Below are 15,309 nucleotides of genomic sequence, written 5' to 3'. Positions count from 1 at the left end.
AAGAGGATGTCTCGACCACTTCCAGTCAGCAGTCTGAAAGTTCGGCGACGACGACTGACTCAGAATCTGAAGAAAAAATGGACCCATGGATGCCGCTTATAGAAGAAGCAATGCAAAGAAGTAATAGAGCTTTCGAAGAAATGCAAGAAAGCCTTGTAAACAGTGGTTTTGATGAGCACTCTGCCAAAGGGAAAGCTTTCTCGAACATCATGCCTAACCTTCAGAAAGAATTAGAAAATATTTATATGGAGCGCCTTTTGTGGATGAGACAACTAAAGAAAGACCCGATACATAAGAAAATAATGAACACAAAAGATGCATTTAATTTGTTGAAAACGATGATTTTGATCCAGAAGAAGCAATAGAAGCTGCTATTGATAAGAGAAAGTTTCTTAACAAAAGACTTTTGAACGAATACATGTTTGAAGATGAATAGTAAAATAAAGAAAGCGATTTAAAAGGTTTACTCATAGAGCGTTTGTTGAAGAATCCATGGCAAACGAACAAAAAGCGATACGAAATGAGATTTTGATGTATTACAATTTATTGCTGTAATTAATCGTTAGATGAATAAATGTTAAAAACGCAAATCTATATCTGTTTTAATACAACTATTTCCGGCGTTCAATCCCCACATAGCAGTTTATCCCGTGCTGACACTTCGGTTTCGGGAGCTCTAATCTGTCACCCCATTGCCAAAAGTTACACGGATTTTTACGATCGCAGCAAACAAAGAACGGTCTTCCAAAGTTACGTTTACTTAGATCCTTCACAACTTTCATCTTGGTCGGCCTTTGGTGTGTGTCACACAGCGGATCATGGCCAGAAATTGCGGACATGGAATATGCAGATTGCCGTAGCAAATTTGCATATCTGTTCAAATATTATTCGTTTGCAGAACTATAAATTATATTGCGCATTCTTAAATTTTGCAAAATTTAAGAAAATCATTGCATCTTTGCTATTTGCCCTGGTTGTTTCTTGTAACTCGTGTCATATTGAAGATCCTGAGGTAATATTTTGCTGGCAAAGGTTTATGTCGGCTCTGCATTTTTATTTTATTTCTACGCTATTACGGTTTTCGTTTTATATGGTATTCAACGTGATAAATGACCAAAACTTTGTTTTGAAAATGCAGGACGAATACTGATAAAACATTTTGAAATACTGTATAAAAATATTAAGATTAACTTGCTCTGCAACGAGCAATTAAGGCAAATTATAATTGACCTACCTAAAGGTGTATTTTTAGCGTTTAGTACTGTGCACATTACAGTTTACTATAAACTCACGAAGCTTTATTTTGACACCATATGCAAATTTAGGCGGAAGTAGAATGTTAAATATGTCCGAATTTTCTGGCCATGGAATCGCGCCATTCGCCCTCTGCATCATCATAGCCGTATCAAAGAGCGAATGAACTTGTTCAGGGCAAAATAATTCACAACATTTAGGGTTGTTCTTGTTACAAACCCAAAACTTTCCTCTCTTGGTAAAGATTGCGGTCGCAGGCACTCCATGTAAGCACTCCATTGCTGTGTTTTCTTGGGCAATTTCTGTTCGATGTGCGATATTTATGTGCAAGCTACTCTTTGTTTGGAGGGGAACATGTTCAGGTTCGTCCTGTCATTAAAACCTATTACCAGTAAGGTATGCATAAACGCGTTTGGACAAAGTCATCAACTGACAATGTTTGTCGCTGTTTCTTGCGTACATAATGCGTTTGATGTATGTAGTGTTTATGGGCAGGGGTATTGTGTAGAGTGAAAACAAAATTTTAGTGTGAATCGGAAAAGATAATTTTGATTAATATAGTTTAGGTACTTTACGACTGTTAAATAGATGGTAATTCATGATACGATTAACTATTGTTCTATAATCACTTAAACTTGCGGTTTGTTGTATTTTGATGAAATGTGCAATCATCAATAAGTAGAAATTAATGTTTGAGGGAAATATGAACGAGTCTAGCAGAAACATCTGATCACGTCTCAGCATACAGTCGGTGACTTCTATCCACCAGTCATTATCATAGATCGTACACCATGCGTCCGGAGTGTGCACATTTAAATACTCGATTGGTTTTTTGACGTTCATATGGTAACCGTATTTCTTGTGTCGCATAGGTGGTTTGTTTGAATAAACACGAAACACTTTACTTTTCCCTTCGAAGTTATGATTGCGTTTTGTGCGGAATCCAACTTTGAAACATGAGGATAAGAAACATTTTGTTAACAGTGTCTTTAGATTTATTTCATCCTCTATCAGAAACTCAGTCACCCACATTAGCTTTTCAGTTATTTGTCTTTCAGTGTCGAAGTCATTCCGAGTCTCCGATAACGTTAAGAGTACAGTTTTAATGGCAAAGCCTTTAAGAGTCTGCACACGTTCCATCATCACCCAAAGGTTATGTATAACTGAACCGCGCGAGTATAGGCTAACATTTTTTTAATCCCAACTCGATCTGTGTTTTCTCGGGCAATTTTTGTTCGATGTGCGATATTTATGTGCAAGCTACTCTTTTTTTGGAGGGGAACATGTTCAGGTTCGTCCTGTCATTAAAACCTATTACCAGTAATGTATGCATAAACGCGTTTGAACAAAGTCACCAACTGACAATGTGTGTAAACAAATGCTTGTGCGCACATCATCACGCGTGGGAGTAGCGCACACCGTAGCGCTCACAAATTACCTTTTGTAAACAATATGTTTGATACGAGAAGGATCTCCTCGCAAACCTGAACATTCCCTCCTTCAATTGGAGTGTTTTGGATGCCCGAAAGCGCAAATACTGATAAAAAATCTAGTATGGCTGGAGACCTGCGGGAAGCATTTGGCAGCCGACGCATATCAAAATTGTCCTAAAGTTGAAGTAGAAGCGTACGGGTTATGGCTGGAGAGACAAATGTAATCACAAGCAAAAATAAAAAACCTGTTCCCTACAGATTATTTAAGAAATGAACTCTTAAAATGAACGAACAGTCCTAGTAGGATTGAAAGAAACATTCTCATAATATCACGTAGTAAAATAAACAGTCCTAATGCTATGGAAAGAAACATACTATTAAAATGTTGACATACTAAATGTGTATAACCTGATAAATAAAATATTTTTCTCGCAAATCCTTACTGTGTACTTAATTACGGTTTAATTAAAACGTCACACTCTCACCCTGCGTGGAGACCACGCACATCTTCGGGAAAATCCGACAGTTTTCGACGGCCCGCGTGGGGATCACGCGTTGCGTGATTTTTCCGCTATATGGGGGGGGGGTTACCTACTTGTTTGGTCTTTTTTTCGTATTAAATAAATAATATTTATCAAAATATATTAAAGAAATTAGCCTTTTCGCGAAATTCCAATAACTAATAAAAAGGGAAAAAACGCGAGATTTGTTCTCAACTTTCATCTCAGGCGAAGTATTCGCGCCTCATTTTAATTAATTAAGTTTAGTTAATATTTAGACTTATAGATTTATCAATTCAACAACTTTGAAACAAATGCGGGCAAAAAATATTAATGCAAAATAAAAGTTAGGAAGTAAATTCAGTGAAAATGTGTACTATATGTTTTGAAATTAAATAAAAAACAAAAAGGGCTTGCATTACTTACAAAGCAAAGCATCAATTCCCCTGAGTTAGCCCTTTAGGTTTTGTTAGAGTTCACTGTACTTATCCGACGAAGCAATACATGCGTGTTTAAGAATTTAGACCCGGAATTGTAAATTGATAATTTACCTGTGTGTCTCAGCAAATTCTGACATAGTTAACCCTTCGAAGTCATCATTTAGGTCTCCATTATAGTTTCCACACAGTCCTTCGCTATGCCTATGCTTGTCCTCAGGCCTCTTCGCGTAAGAGTAAGGTTCAGGAGCCTTGATTATTATATCAAAAGACCGCAATCTTCGTTTAATAGTGACAGTGATTCCTGAAGGCATATGCACCTTGAAATCAATTAAAAAACTATATTGGTTAAACTATACAATTTTAAGCGCACAATTTACCCACTAGTGCGTCATTGAATCTTTGTATGCCCTGCTACACAATGCAATTTTTCTTGCAACTTACACTGCCATGCTGCTTTTATGGTATGTAAATTAGTGAAATATTGCTTAATTTTCGTTGAAGAATATATTAACACTAAAGTCTACAGGTTATACCAAAATAACGTTTTCGGGCACACGTCCGTTCTAGTATGACTGGTATTGAGCGAAGCGATGAAACTTACGTTCGTACGAAAAATTCATAATCATGAAATTTACTTGTGCACTTTAAACAGCTGTAACAAAATTATTATTTCCGCATGCAAACATAACTGGGCACCACATAGCGCCAGCATGTATTACATTTGACATAGCTATACATACCTATACATAGCTATTATTACTACTATTTAGCACTATGGCCAAACATACTCTGATCGAATATAGCTAAACTTACGATATTTTCTTGACCTATAGTCAATTCGTCTGATGTTCTTTCAACATAAAATCCATTTTTCGGCATATCTGGATGGTGTGAAGATCGTATATTAGGCAGAGTTTGATGACGACTTGAACACAATTCCACAATTTTAAAATAATATCCTTCTTTAATAGCGACACCACAGTTGCAACAGGTATCTAATCTTGCTTGTACCTAAATAAAAGAAGGTACTTGCTTAAGGATTTAATGGTCTTAATTTCGAGTGAAAGCCATGCACAACACAAATCCAAACAAAAGCGTAGGTCGATTCCTGCCAGAGGACCGATAGGCCACACTGTTAATTTTGAAGTGTTAAAAAAGCACCACCCTGGGTGCCAAATCAACACCATGCAGTGGTGTTAAATAGAAAGTGCTATTTTGGCACCAACTTCGGTGCTAATTTAACACCACCAAATCTGGGGTTACGCTAAAAGTGCCAATATGACACCATATTACCAGCACCATTGCAAGGTGCCAAAATAACACCTCTTTTGCCGACGGAAAGTGTTAAAATAACGCCATATAGGGAGTTAAATATGGGGTGTCAAAATAACACCAAATGGCGGATAGGCCCGGAAAGAGCACGTTTAATTTTGTTTAAGTTATTGGAAAATAAATTTGTATTTTCGAATGAGATGATTTTGGAACAAAGAATTCCCGTGCGTTTTCGCACAACTATTCATCTAAAAGACGACATGGAGATTCGGCTTGTTTCTATGAATACGTCAGATACGTTTCTATATAAAAAAAAACCCGAAATACATCGATAGTGATCCATTGTCCTTTTTATTTTATCAAACTATGCTATTTTGTTCTATGTATCGATTGCTACAAAGTAAATATTTCGCAATCGCGTATAGGCAATTTTAGGCATACTATGTATGTCCATATAAGGAACGAAATATGACACGTGTCGGCGCTTGTATGCAAATTTTTTGAGCGCGTCGTTTGAAAACTCTTCTGAATCGTATATTCAATATTCATCGAGATGTTTATGCTGCTGTGTTAAAGACGTTTTGAGCGTATTTACTCAACTATTATGGTACTTCTAATAGTGTTTGAATTTGATCAAATACAGACATATACAGTATCCATGTTCGCTCAAAGTCAAACGGCCAAATCGCTAAACAAACAAATGTGTGCTATTTTTTTATTCTAGAGAAGCCAAATGACGTATTCTACTTTACTGCGATCTCTTCAGCAAGCTGTGGTCTAAGAAAATATCATTGCAATAATAGGTATCTATTCATATTTACTTTACCGTAATTTTATAATGCGTCTTCGCTTGTCTCTTACATTAATACATTATTGACATAATTTAGCGATATTTTATCCTATATCAACGATTGTCCGTGCTTTATTTTAATATATTAACAATATTCCTTGCTCTATTTTGATAAATTTGATGTTAGTGGGCAAGTTATTTGTTTAAAATCAATGCCTGTGTATGTCTTTTGATAAAACTATTACTGTAAGAAATATAATCTCCTACAGGTAACCTGAGAGTCCCATTTTAGCCTGTCATTTTTCAAATTCACATTTATATTTTAGTCAAATAACAAATTATGTTTCCATAATTTAGTAAAATAATTTTCTGTTGCAAGTAAGGTTTGCAACTGAACACATTCTATTATTTTGTTGCAGGTAAAGCCAGAATTTGGAAGTGAAATGTGTAAGAACAAATTGGTCCATGGTATGGCTGGCAAATTTTAATCAGGAATGCCAAAAATTGTGCCAAGAGGTATGTATTGGTTCTTTCAAACAGGATAGAAACAAGAAACAAGATTAGCTGCACAGAGATCAGGTAAATCATGCAATTAATATACTATAATTTTCCCAAGGACAAAATTAGAATGTCACCTGTAGTTTATTGCCCCACAATCTGCAATTTAGACTGTCTTTATCCAATGCTTAGTGTGCCTATTATAGTTTTGGTAACCTAACTAGATTTTCTGCTATTGATATTTGATAAACAATTTGTTTTTCAAAACAGACATTCAGAGCACAGCTGGTGGTTGCTTTAGGTCTAACTGAAGGAGAATCTCTCCTCTTTATGTTAAGAAACCTTGTGGGCTGATTTGACTTTAATGATTATTAATAAATTTATCTTAGGTTGATTACTCCATATACAGATGAGGACATACAAATAATAAAAAATGGCCATGGAAGAACATGCTGGGAAGTGAGTTTCTGTCGATAAATTTATATGAACTTGACATTGCTTGTCGAAAATTGTAATGTTGCATTACAAGAACTTGACATTGATTGTCGAAAATTGTAAATATTTGTCTAGTTGTTTTTGTATATACTCCTGCAGGAGCAATTGTAAATATGCAACTGTGACCAAATATATTGATTTTTTGTTTCCCTGTATAAGTGTCATTAATTTTGATTTAGATATTATTACTGATGTAAGAACTGCACATCAAATTGCAGTTGGTAAAAAGGTGCTGCTTTAACACCAAATGTGGTGCTATTTAAACACCCAAAGGTGTTTTATTCTGACACCAGAATAGGTGTTAATTTAGCACCAGGGGTTGGAGTTGATTTAGCACTCAGGTCATGGTGTTAATATAGCACCTCGACAGGTGTTATTTTTGCCATATTCATTTAACACCTTTTTTGCTAAATTGACACCTTCAAATTAACAGTGCAGAAGACCGCTGTTCCAGGCTTGAGTTTGAAGTGTGTATAATCTCACTCGTAATTAAGACCATTTGAATGTCCATATATTTGTTTACGTTTGCAAAACATGTATTTTCTACAACAAATTAATCCGTTTTCTCAATAAATCACCTTTGGCTTAGTAATTATCACCTCAGGATCGGTGAATATTTCTTGACTTCGTCTCAGTTTTTGTTCAACAATATATTCACCTCGCCTTCGGCGAATAATTGTTAAATATTCTAACGCCGTAACAGTCACAAATTATCCATAAATATGACGCTATTACCGTTGTATTAGTAGCAATGGCAATCTAATATGGTGATTTTATTGCCGACTTTTACCTATTCACGGATTTTACCGAAAACAATACTTCGGTTACGTTTCCTTAAAGAAAAATGGGAAATTTGAACAAGTTCAATAAATTCTATTATATTATACATTTTGAAAAATTATATTATATTATAAATTAATAAATTAATTATATGATATATTTGGCGTAACCAAACTTGTTTTCAAGTAAAATGTCAGCCATATTGAATCGCCATTTTGCTCTAAAAGAATGTGAATATTATTAACTTTCAACACTATGTATAATAAAAAGATAAAAGAATGTTGTTACGAACAAAAAATGAGAACAGTGTGGGGCATTTTTAAACTTTTAGTGAACTATAGTAGTTTAAACTTAACAAAGAAGATCAACATTATCCTACTTCTTAATAATAACTTATCTGGTCTTATCTGAGTAATATATTTCGATAGGTTGACTGGTCACATAAAAAGCGAAGAGCTTGAGACAAGTTTGAGCCTTCTTGTATCTCTTTAGTATTTCTTTTCACAGTGATGTGATTTAGCCTTCTTGTTCCTCTTAATTTTGGGTCGGGGTAAAGGCCCTGGGATCGGCCAGCTGCTTCTGACTTCTGATTAGTTGAATTTTTTCCTAATTTATTTGTAATTAGCGTAATATTTTATAATTATTACGAAACAGTACAATTCCAATATGCGTTAATGCGACAATATTATCCGCTCTACGTTGCGCCGCCATTTTAAAAATATTACGCTAAATTTTATAATAAATAATGCTTATTAAAATGCCCACGAAATTTGGGTATTTTGAACGGCCGATCCCAGGACCTCTCCTCGTCTTTCCTCTGTCCCCCTGCCCAATCCCCCCCCCATTATAAAGTCCCAAATGGCCCTAGGGATGAGGGCTGAATAATGCCTCCATCGTCTAGTTGTGCTAGGACTTTTATACTCTTGCTAGAAGAAGAAACTATAACACTATGGCATATTTCCCCTAATCAAGTTACAGCGTGATGAAGCGAGTAAACAACAACGAATCGGTTCGCCCCAAACCAAGCTATGTGCGTTACGTTGTTTGTTTCGTTCTCCGCAACTACTTCCTTGAGTACTCATGCATGTTAGGTAGACTAAGGTTACTATATATTTTGACATGATTATTGAGTGAGATTATTCATGTAACAAATATAAAAAAGAACTGAAAGATATAAAGGGATTAAAAATACTACTAGTAGTTTCGTCCTTCGGAACTCTTCGACAAATCACCATGTTCTTCTTGAAATATTCAAAACTTCATAATAATATTCAACTCCTATTCAAGACACATAAAACATTATGTGGAATTTTCATGTAATTCCATTCATCCTTTGTGTTTATTAGTTCTCTTATTTTTCTCTATTCTATTGTGTACCGCTTCCGTGATCTGTCTCAGTATCGAATCATCATGAAATATAGCGGTAACGTTCATGACAACGGGTGATACAACACCTCCATGCTTCTCTTGACTTTTGCATTACAGACTGTTCTTCCCGACGATTCAACGAATGTAAATGTTCACCACGAGTATATAAAATTTTCGAGGTTTCGCTTACCTTGGCGTTTCTGGTATAAAATATAAGACTGTCGTACCCTCTCTTCTCACACCAAGTATTTCGTTTCTTGGGCTTTCTTTTGGCTGGATCAACTTGTCACCACTGTCCAGTTCTGTGCATGGGCTTCTTCCCACAGGCGTCTAACTTCTTGATTTATCATATGCTGTTAAGGCTGACTATACTATACTTGCATTCTAAATTTTGAATCATGCTAGAACATTACCAGAAATTCAGGACATTAATTACTATAATGCCAGGATTTCGAAATCAAAGATGGCTGCCTTGTTGTTATAATAGAATTATACTAGGAATACATGCATGCAGCAACCCCTCGCCATTTCAACCGAAGCATTTTTTTTCCTGAGATAGGCAGACCTCAATATAATAGCTGATGTTTCACATTTTTCGGAAACAAACACGGTCGTAAAGGTGAAATGAAATCACCGTTTACCTGTTGCATTACGTTGCATGAAGTTACAGTCATATAGACTTATAGTTAATACTTCACTGTAGCTAAACCTTCAAAACAGCAAAAATAATTTAAATCCCAAACACAAAACGTCGAATTTTGTTTTTTCGATTATTGAAATCATGCAGTGATTGCAGGCGACTCTATAAAAGCTTCAAAGTGATATTTGTTATATCAAAACTACCAACTACACTTTCGAGAAACTTTTTTGAAGTTAAAACGATGATGTAAAGCCTGAAATAGTCTTCGCAAAACGACACGCCAAGATCATAAAATGCATTACTGCAAACACGAAATAAACAAAGTAGACACCTACAATTATAAGGATTATAAAGTACGAGATATTCACCGTTTAACTTTCACCGCCAAACGTTTCCAGTTCTGATCATATTTTAATCTTTTCCCAGTGTTTATGTTATTTCATTTGACCCGCATTTGATATTGTGTTTACGAAACATTTTTCAAAACTAGCTTGCAAAATGACAATTAAACTGCTGACGCTTTTCAATAAAATACAAACATTTTGTCTTAGCAAGTTGCTAATTACCAGTCTTTACTCGTTCAAATTTTGCGCGTGCGCACAAGTGCCATGACATAGAATTTGGGCAACTTTGGATTCCGCTATGTTCTGTCATAATACCCGGGTGTAATTCCTAATCTCCGGGTGGAATTACTGCCCTCGCACGGCGCTCTGCGGCGGCTCGGGATAAGGCAGGGACAAAATTTCGAATTAAAACAACTTCTGTCTTACATATTGCAGTTGCCAAGTTCGATATAAGACTGGTAGAAACTCAGTACTTTTATGACATTTTTTTTCATATTTATCTAACTTTTAACAGGTTCCCATGTCATCTTATTTCAGCAACTAGCTAACCATTACATTTCAAGGAGCTGACGTATTGCTGAGATGACAATACTGGGGAACCCGACAAAGGTAAGATAAAAATATGGAAAAAAATTATAACAGTACTGAATTTCTGCCCGTTTTAAATCGAACGCGGCAACTGCAATATGTAAACAGAAGTTTCTTTAATTTCAAATTTTGTCTCGTGCCTTACTTATATAATTCTATTGTAACAAGGCAGCCATCTTTGATTATGATAATTAATTATAATCAGGGCGTTATGGTAATTGATTCCCTGAATTTCTGGTTATGAAATTGTAGACGTATCATCATATCGTTGACATGATCTACAACTATTTCCAATGATAATTTCGTGCAACAGTTCAGTAGAATTCCCAACATTTCTTGTGTAATTATTGTTCTCTCACTACTCCTTGAAAGGGCTGATCTCTCGAATCCTTAAAGTAAAACTCATGTAATATGAATTTTTCATTCATTGGTCTTTCATTCCTTTTTCCTTCCTCAATCCAGACTTTTAAATCGAGTGTGGGAAGCTTGCGCTTATGGGAAGAATGGTGGGCAATCAACCTCCATGTTATTAAATGGGTGAATGCCTTTCGCTATGGAGTGGAATAAACGCATCGTTCCTTCACCCGCCTCTATATCAACCGATCTTCTTCGGCAGCAGCTTCATCTCAAACCCAGCTGGGAAAACTCACAATAGAATTTAAATCCTCTACATAACGTTTGTACATCCATACCTCCAATCATATCTCTTTCATCTTCTGTTGAAATTCTCTCTAGCAGCAAACCATAAAATATTGTGCAAGAACCCCAGTTAGTTGGAGACCAATAGGGCCACCTTTGGACTGTAGTTTTATCTCATAGGTCACTGAAGGTGATCGAGAATGTTCGAAAGAAACTAGTTTGTAGTGTAAAGAAACAGTTTTAGAAAACTTTTTCTCAGCATAACAATTACATTTTATACCACAAACAACAATAATTGAGCCAAATCCTTTTCTTTATCTTCAAGAACAACATGTATACATATGACCACTGTCATAGGTACACATGTGGTTCATCATGATAAACAAAAGGGTTATTTTCATGGCGAAGGTCAACATTCTACGAGTTGATTGTTCGTTAGGTTTCTCTTTTGGTGGAAGCCACGGTGTAAACCTTTTATCCGTGTTGTTATCCATTGCATATTCTGCGATAGTCGGTGCTCTACCTCTCTTTGCTTTGCGCTTCAAAAACGAGATAGATCTAGGTCAGCCAATTCATTCTAAGTTTTGTTCAATGCCTGGTATAGTGCTCATTCTTCAGGGGCTATGACGATTGCTTTCACACTACTTGAATGAAAGATTTCACACACCTTTTCGACGGTAAACGGCACATGCAAGCTCGGGTACAACGCCTTTAATCGCTTTATATCTTTTAGTTCTTTTTTATATGGTTTTATCTTTTTATTATACGTAGTTGAAAGTAATATTATACAAATTCTAATGTTTCAAAGGGTCTTAATATCGAGTGGAATTATACACACTTCAAATTCAAATAACGAACAGTTGATGGAAAAATGAGTCAATCGGTCTTCCGACAGGAATCGATCCAGAACTATAGCGCACAAATTTGCATTACAAAACAAAGTGGTTATTTTTAGCAGTTTTCTTGTGTCATGCAAATGAGTGCACTAGTGCTGGATTCACCCTAGAGTGAAGATAGGTGCGTGTTTAAAAAAAACTTCATTAAAAAAGAAACATCGCAATTTTACCACAAAACACAAAAAACTATTATTAAGCTGACGTGCACCATTATTCAGCAATCAGGTGCATAATTATAGTACACTGTCAACTTCTCAAATGTTGCTATTATAAATCGTATCTAACAGAAATCGTGAGAATAATTTTTTCAATATGCACTAGCGGTCAGAAAGAACTGCTTAGACACAAATTCATAAAAAAGAAGCAAATATAGAAGAGGGGTTCATAGGCATTTCGGATAAAATTCTCATTCAAAGCAATATTTCAATAATGTAATGCGACCTGCCACACCTCCAAGATAGTCAAGCAATGGTTTCAGAAAAAGGGAGTGATAGGAATGGATTGACCTGCACAGTCAAACGACTTCAACCCTTTTGAAAATATGTGGGACAATGTCGAGCGGATAGCGCAAGAGATGAATCAATTCACAAAACGTCCATGATTTATGGGTTGCTGTAAAGACTGCATGTCCATGGGATGGATTTTCTTTAACTAATTAAGTTTACCACCTTAACAGAAAGTATGCAGCGCCTGTATATAAGACTGTCATCAATGGCAAAGGAAAGTCAACAAAATATTAATATTTCATTTATATAGCTTAGCATGTAACCTAGTCTATATTTACTAATATATGTGGTATAGAGGGACAGTTACGTTCATTTGAGACCATTCTAACTTTCTTTGAGCAGTTATTTTTGACCGCCAGTGTACCATAATGCAATTTGTTATTTTAGCCGTCTTTATATTACTCGGAGTTGAAAATTCACCTAGGTTTTTTTTGTTTCTTTTTTTATTATTACTCCGATATTAGTGACGGAATTGAAAATTCGCCTCGGTTTTGTTTTTTGTTTTTTTATTTCCATTATTCGCTTTAATTTATTCATTTGCCCAGCCTTGCATGAGATCGGTCACGCTAAAATCAACGATGCACTTAATCCACTGCGCACAATGAAATATTTGTCAGCTTTAGGGGTCGCGCGTTGCTCCCAGTATGCATTATTTTTTCTGAAACTTTGACAGTTTATTAAAAAGCTTTCCTACTTTTAGACAGCTAAATAATATCTCAATTTCAGCTTCACATTTTCGCGCGCAAGCCCTCTCAATATCATTGGAAAGGAACCACCCCCCCGGTAACATAATTTTGTTAATGAAAAACCAAACTTGGCCTAGGTATACCAGATAAGTCTTAACTATCTCTAGGAACACAAAAATTTGCCAAATTCTGCAAAATATCCTGAAAAACGGAATTTTTACATTTGGGACATTTTTTTTGATACACCCTGTATATATATATATATATATATATATATATATATATATATATATATATATATATATATATATATATATATATATATATATATATAAAAAGTTTGTCTTGGAAGCAATGAAGATCAGACAAAGGATATCAAACAACACTAAATCTAATCATTTTGCACAAACGTTTTCGCTTTATTGAAAGCTCCTCAGGTGCTGAATATTTTGTAAGAACAAAGTATCTGCTTTACATCTCAGTTTAAATGTATTTGTTTTGTATATTGTATGGTGTCTATTTCGACTGGTTGTAATTAGCCAAAGCTGTAACGAGAACCCAGCCATCTCAGTAGTGATTTACTGCGTTCACATTTTATGTTGATTTGGCAAAGGATAATAAAAAATAAATAAATAAATGAAGAGGTGGTGCAAGCTTACGTTAAAATAGCCTTTTACATTCCGAAAAATGTTTATAACTCCGACTTTATTATGGCAAATCTGAATGTCTCGATTAACAGCTAACGTCTAAAAAACTTGCGGTCTTTTCATAAATCTGACATATTTTTCATTCTTTCTCACTCTTGTCTCACAGCAATTAATCCCGACAATATTGTCGGGAGAAAGCAAAACCAAATATTTCTGCAAATCTTTGGGCCAAAGACCCCGTAATACCTCCAAACGATAGCGCTTGAAAGGTTTACTTTAATAGTAAATTCAAATCAGCAGATAGTTATAAACTGCATTGGTATTATAAGTCAAAACAAGAGTCAAGATAACTGGTGCTTTGTTATCTCGAACTACTCAGCCATAGCAGCCATATACTTTAGAAATTCCGTGGGTTTTTTTCGCTTTTTTGTTCACCTGTTTACAAAATGTCTAAATTTTACATATACCATTCTGTTATAATTCCGAGTAATTTGGGGGGTAGGATGTGCAAAAAAAATCGGAGAAATGACGTTTTATAAGTTCAAACGATAAACGTTGCTAAGCGCGTGCTTCTACGTGCTCTGAATGTTGTCATGTGGTTGGAAATGTGACAAAAGTCCCTTACTGCTCCCCTCAAGGGTAAATTGACCCCAGGGACCAAGGGGTCAGTTTTTCGGCTTTTTTTCCCAAAATGTCTTTCGATCTTTTTATTATTCGGAATATTATTGTCAGTGATACAATAATTCATATCTTCATGCATATTTCATACATATCGGCAAAAATCTTCTAAAGGTTCGATTTTGACGCTAAGGATATCAAAATAATCCTGAAAATGTGAACTACATCACTGTAACCCATTTTCGTTTGCATTTTGGGCAATATTTTATAGATTACGGCGTCCAGATAACTGCCTGTCTACAAGCTTGTAAATAATTTTATTCTGGTTAGCTAATTATCATCGCGTGAAAATTTTCTCTAGTTGTCAATCGCTCAAATCTTGATTTCACAACATGTTATTTTTCAGATGTTTCTTTTTCTATTTTTTTGTGGTTTACTCAAAATTGGCTTGTTAAGGCTGACGTTTCTTCCTGGGGCTTGTTGTATGAAAGCCGGATAGCGCTATCCACCGGATAGTGGTTTTTTCAATCGCTTCAAATCGCCCAGTTATTTGCTACAACTTTGATTAAATCTCAGTATTCCTAAATCGAGGATCCTCTTTAATAATTGCTTCCAAGTTGAACTGAATTTTACCGCTTTTCGAGCATTTTTAGAACGGTTAAAAAAATCACTATCCGGTGGATAGCGATACCCGGCTTTCATACAACCGGCCCCTGTAGTATAGTGTATTTGAACACTGGATTTAAATTAGTATTTGGCAAATATTGCTTGCTGTATATAGGTCATTCTGGAATATAATGATTAAAATACATATAGGGACGAGAAATAAGGATTCGTGTTGTTATATCAAAGCAAATTATATACAAGTTTTATACCAAGCATTTAATTATTAAATTACGATATTACCTCGGTTCC

At 35.3% G+C, this 15,309-nt stretch overlaps 1 protein-coding gene across 1 annotated transcript in view; it reads right to left on the bottom strand.

Moving 5' to 3' along the window:
- The window catches only part of LOC114535178 (neurogenic locus notch homolog protein 1-like), a 75,705-nt gene extending 60,396 nt beyond the window's left edge, over window positions 1–15,309 (bottom strand). The window contains exons 1-3 of the mRNA XM_028556559.1: window positions 15,301–15,309; window positions 4,441–4,638; window positions 3,739–3,944 (exon numbers count right to left, since the gene is read on the bottom strand). Coding sequence (XP_028412360.1) covers window positions 3,739–3,944; window positions 4,441–4,506 — 272 coding nt within the window. The 5' untranslated portion in view covers window positions 4,507–4,638; window positions 15,301–15,309. The remainder of the gene's footprint in view (window positions 1–3,738; window positions 3,945–4,440; window positions 4,639–15,300) is intronic.

Source organism: Dendronephthya gigantea, unplaced genomic scaffold, assembly GCF_004324835.1.
Source record: "Dendronephthya gigantea isolate DGI-Jeju-01 unplaced genomic scaffold, DenGig_1.0 000112F, whole genome shotgun sequence".
NCBI classification, from domain to species: Eukaryota; Metazoa; Cnidaria; class Anthozoa; order Malacalcyonacea; family Nephtheidae; genus Dendronephthya; species Dendronephthya gigantea.
This window is presented reverse-complemented; position numbering and strand designations above follow the sequence as displayed.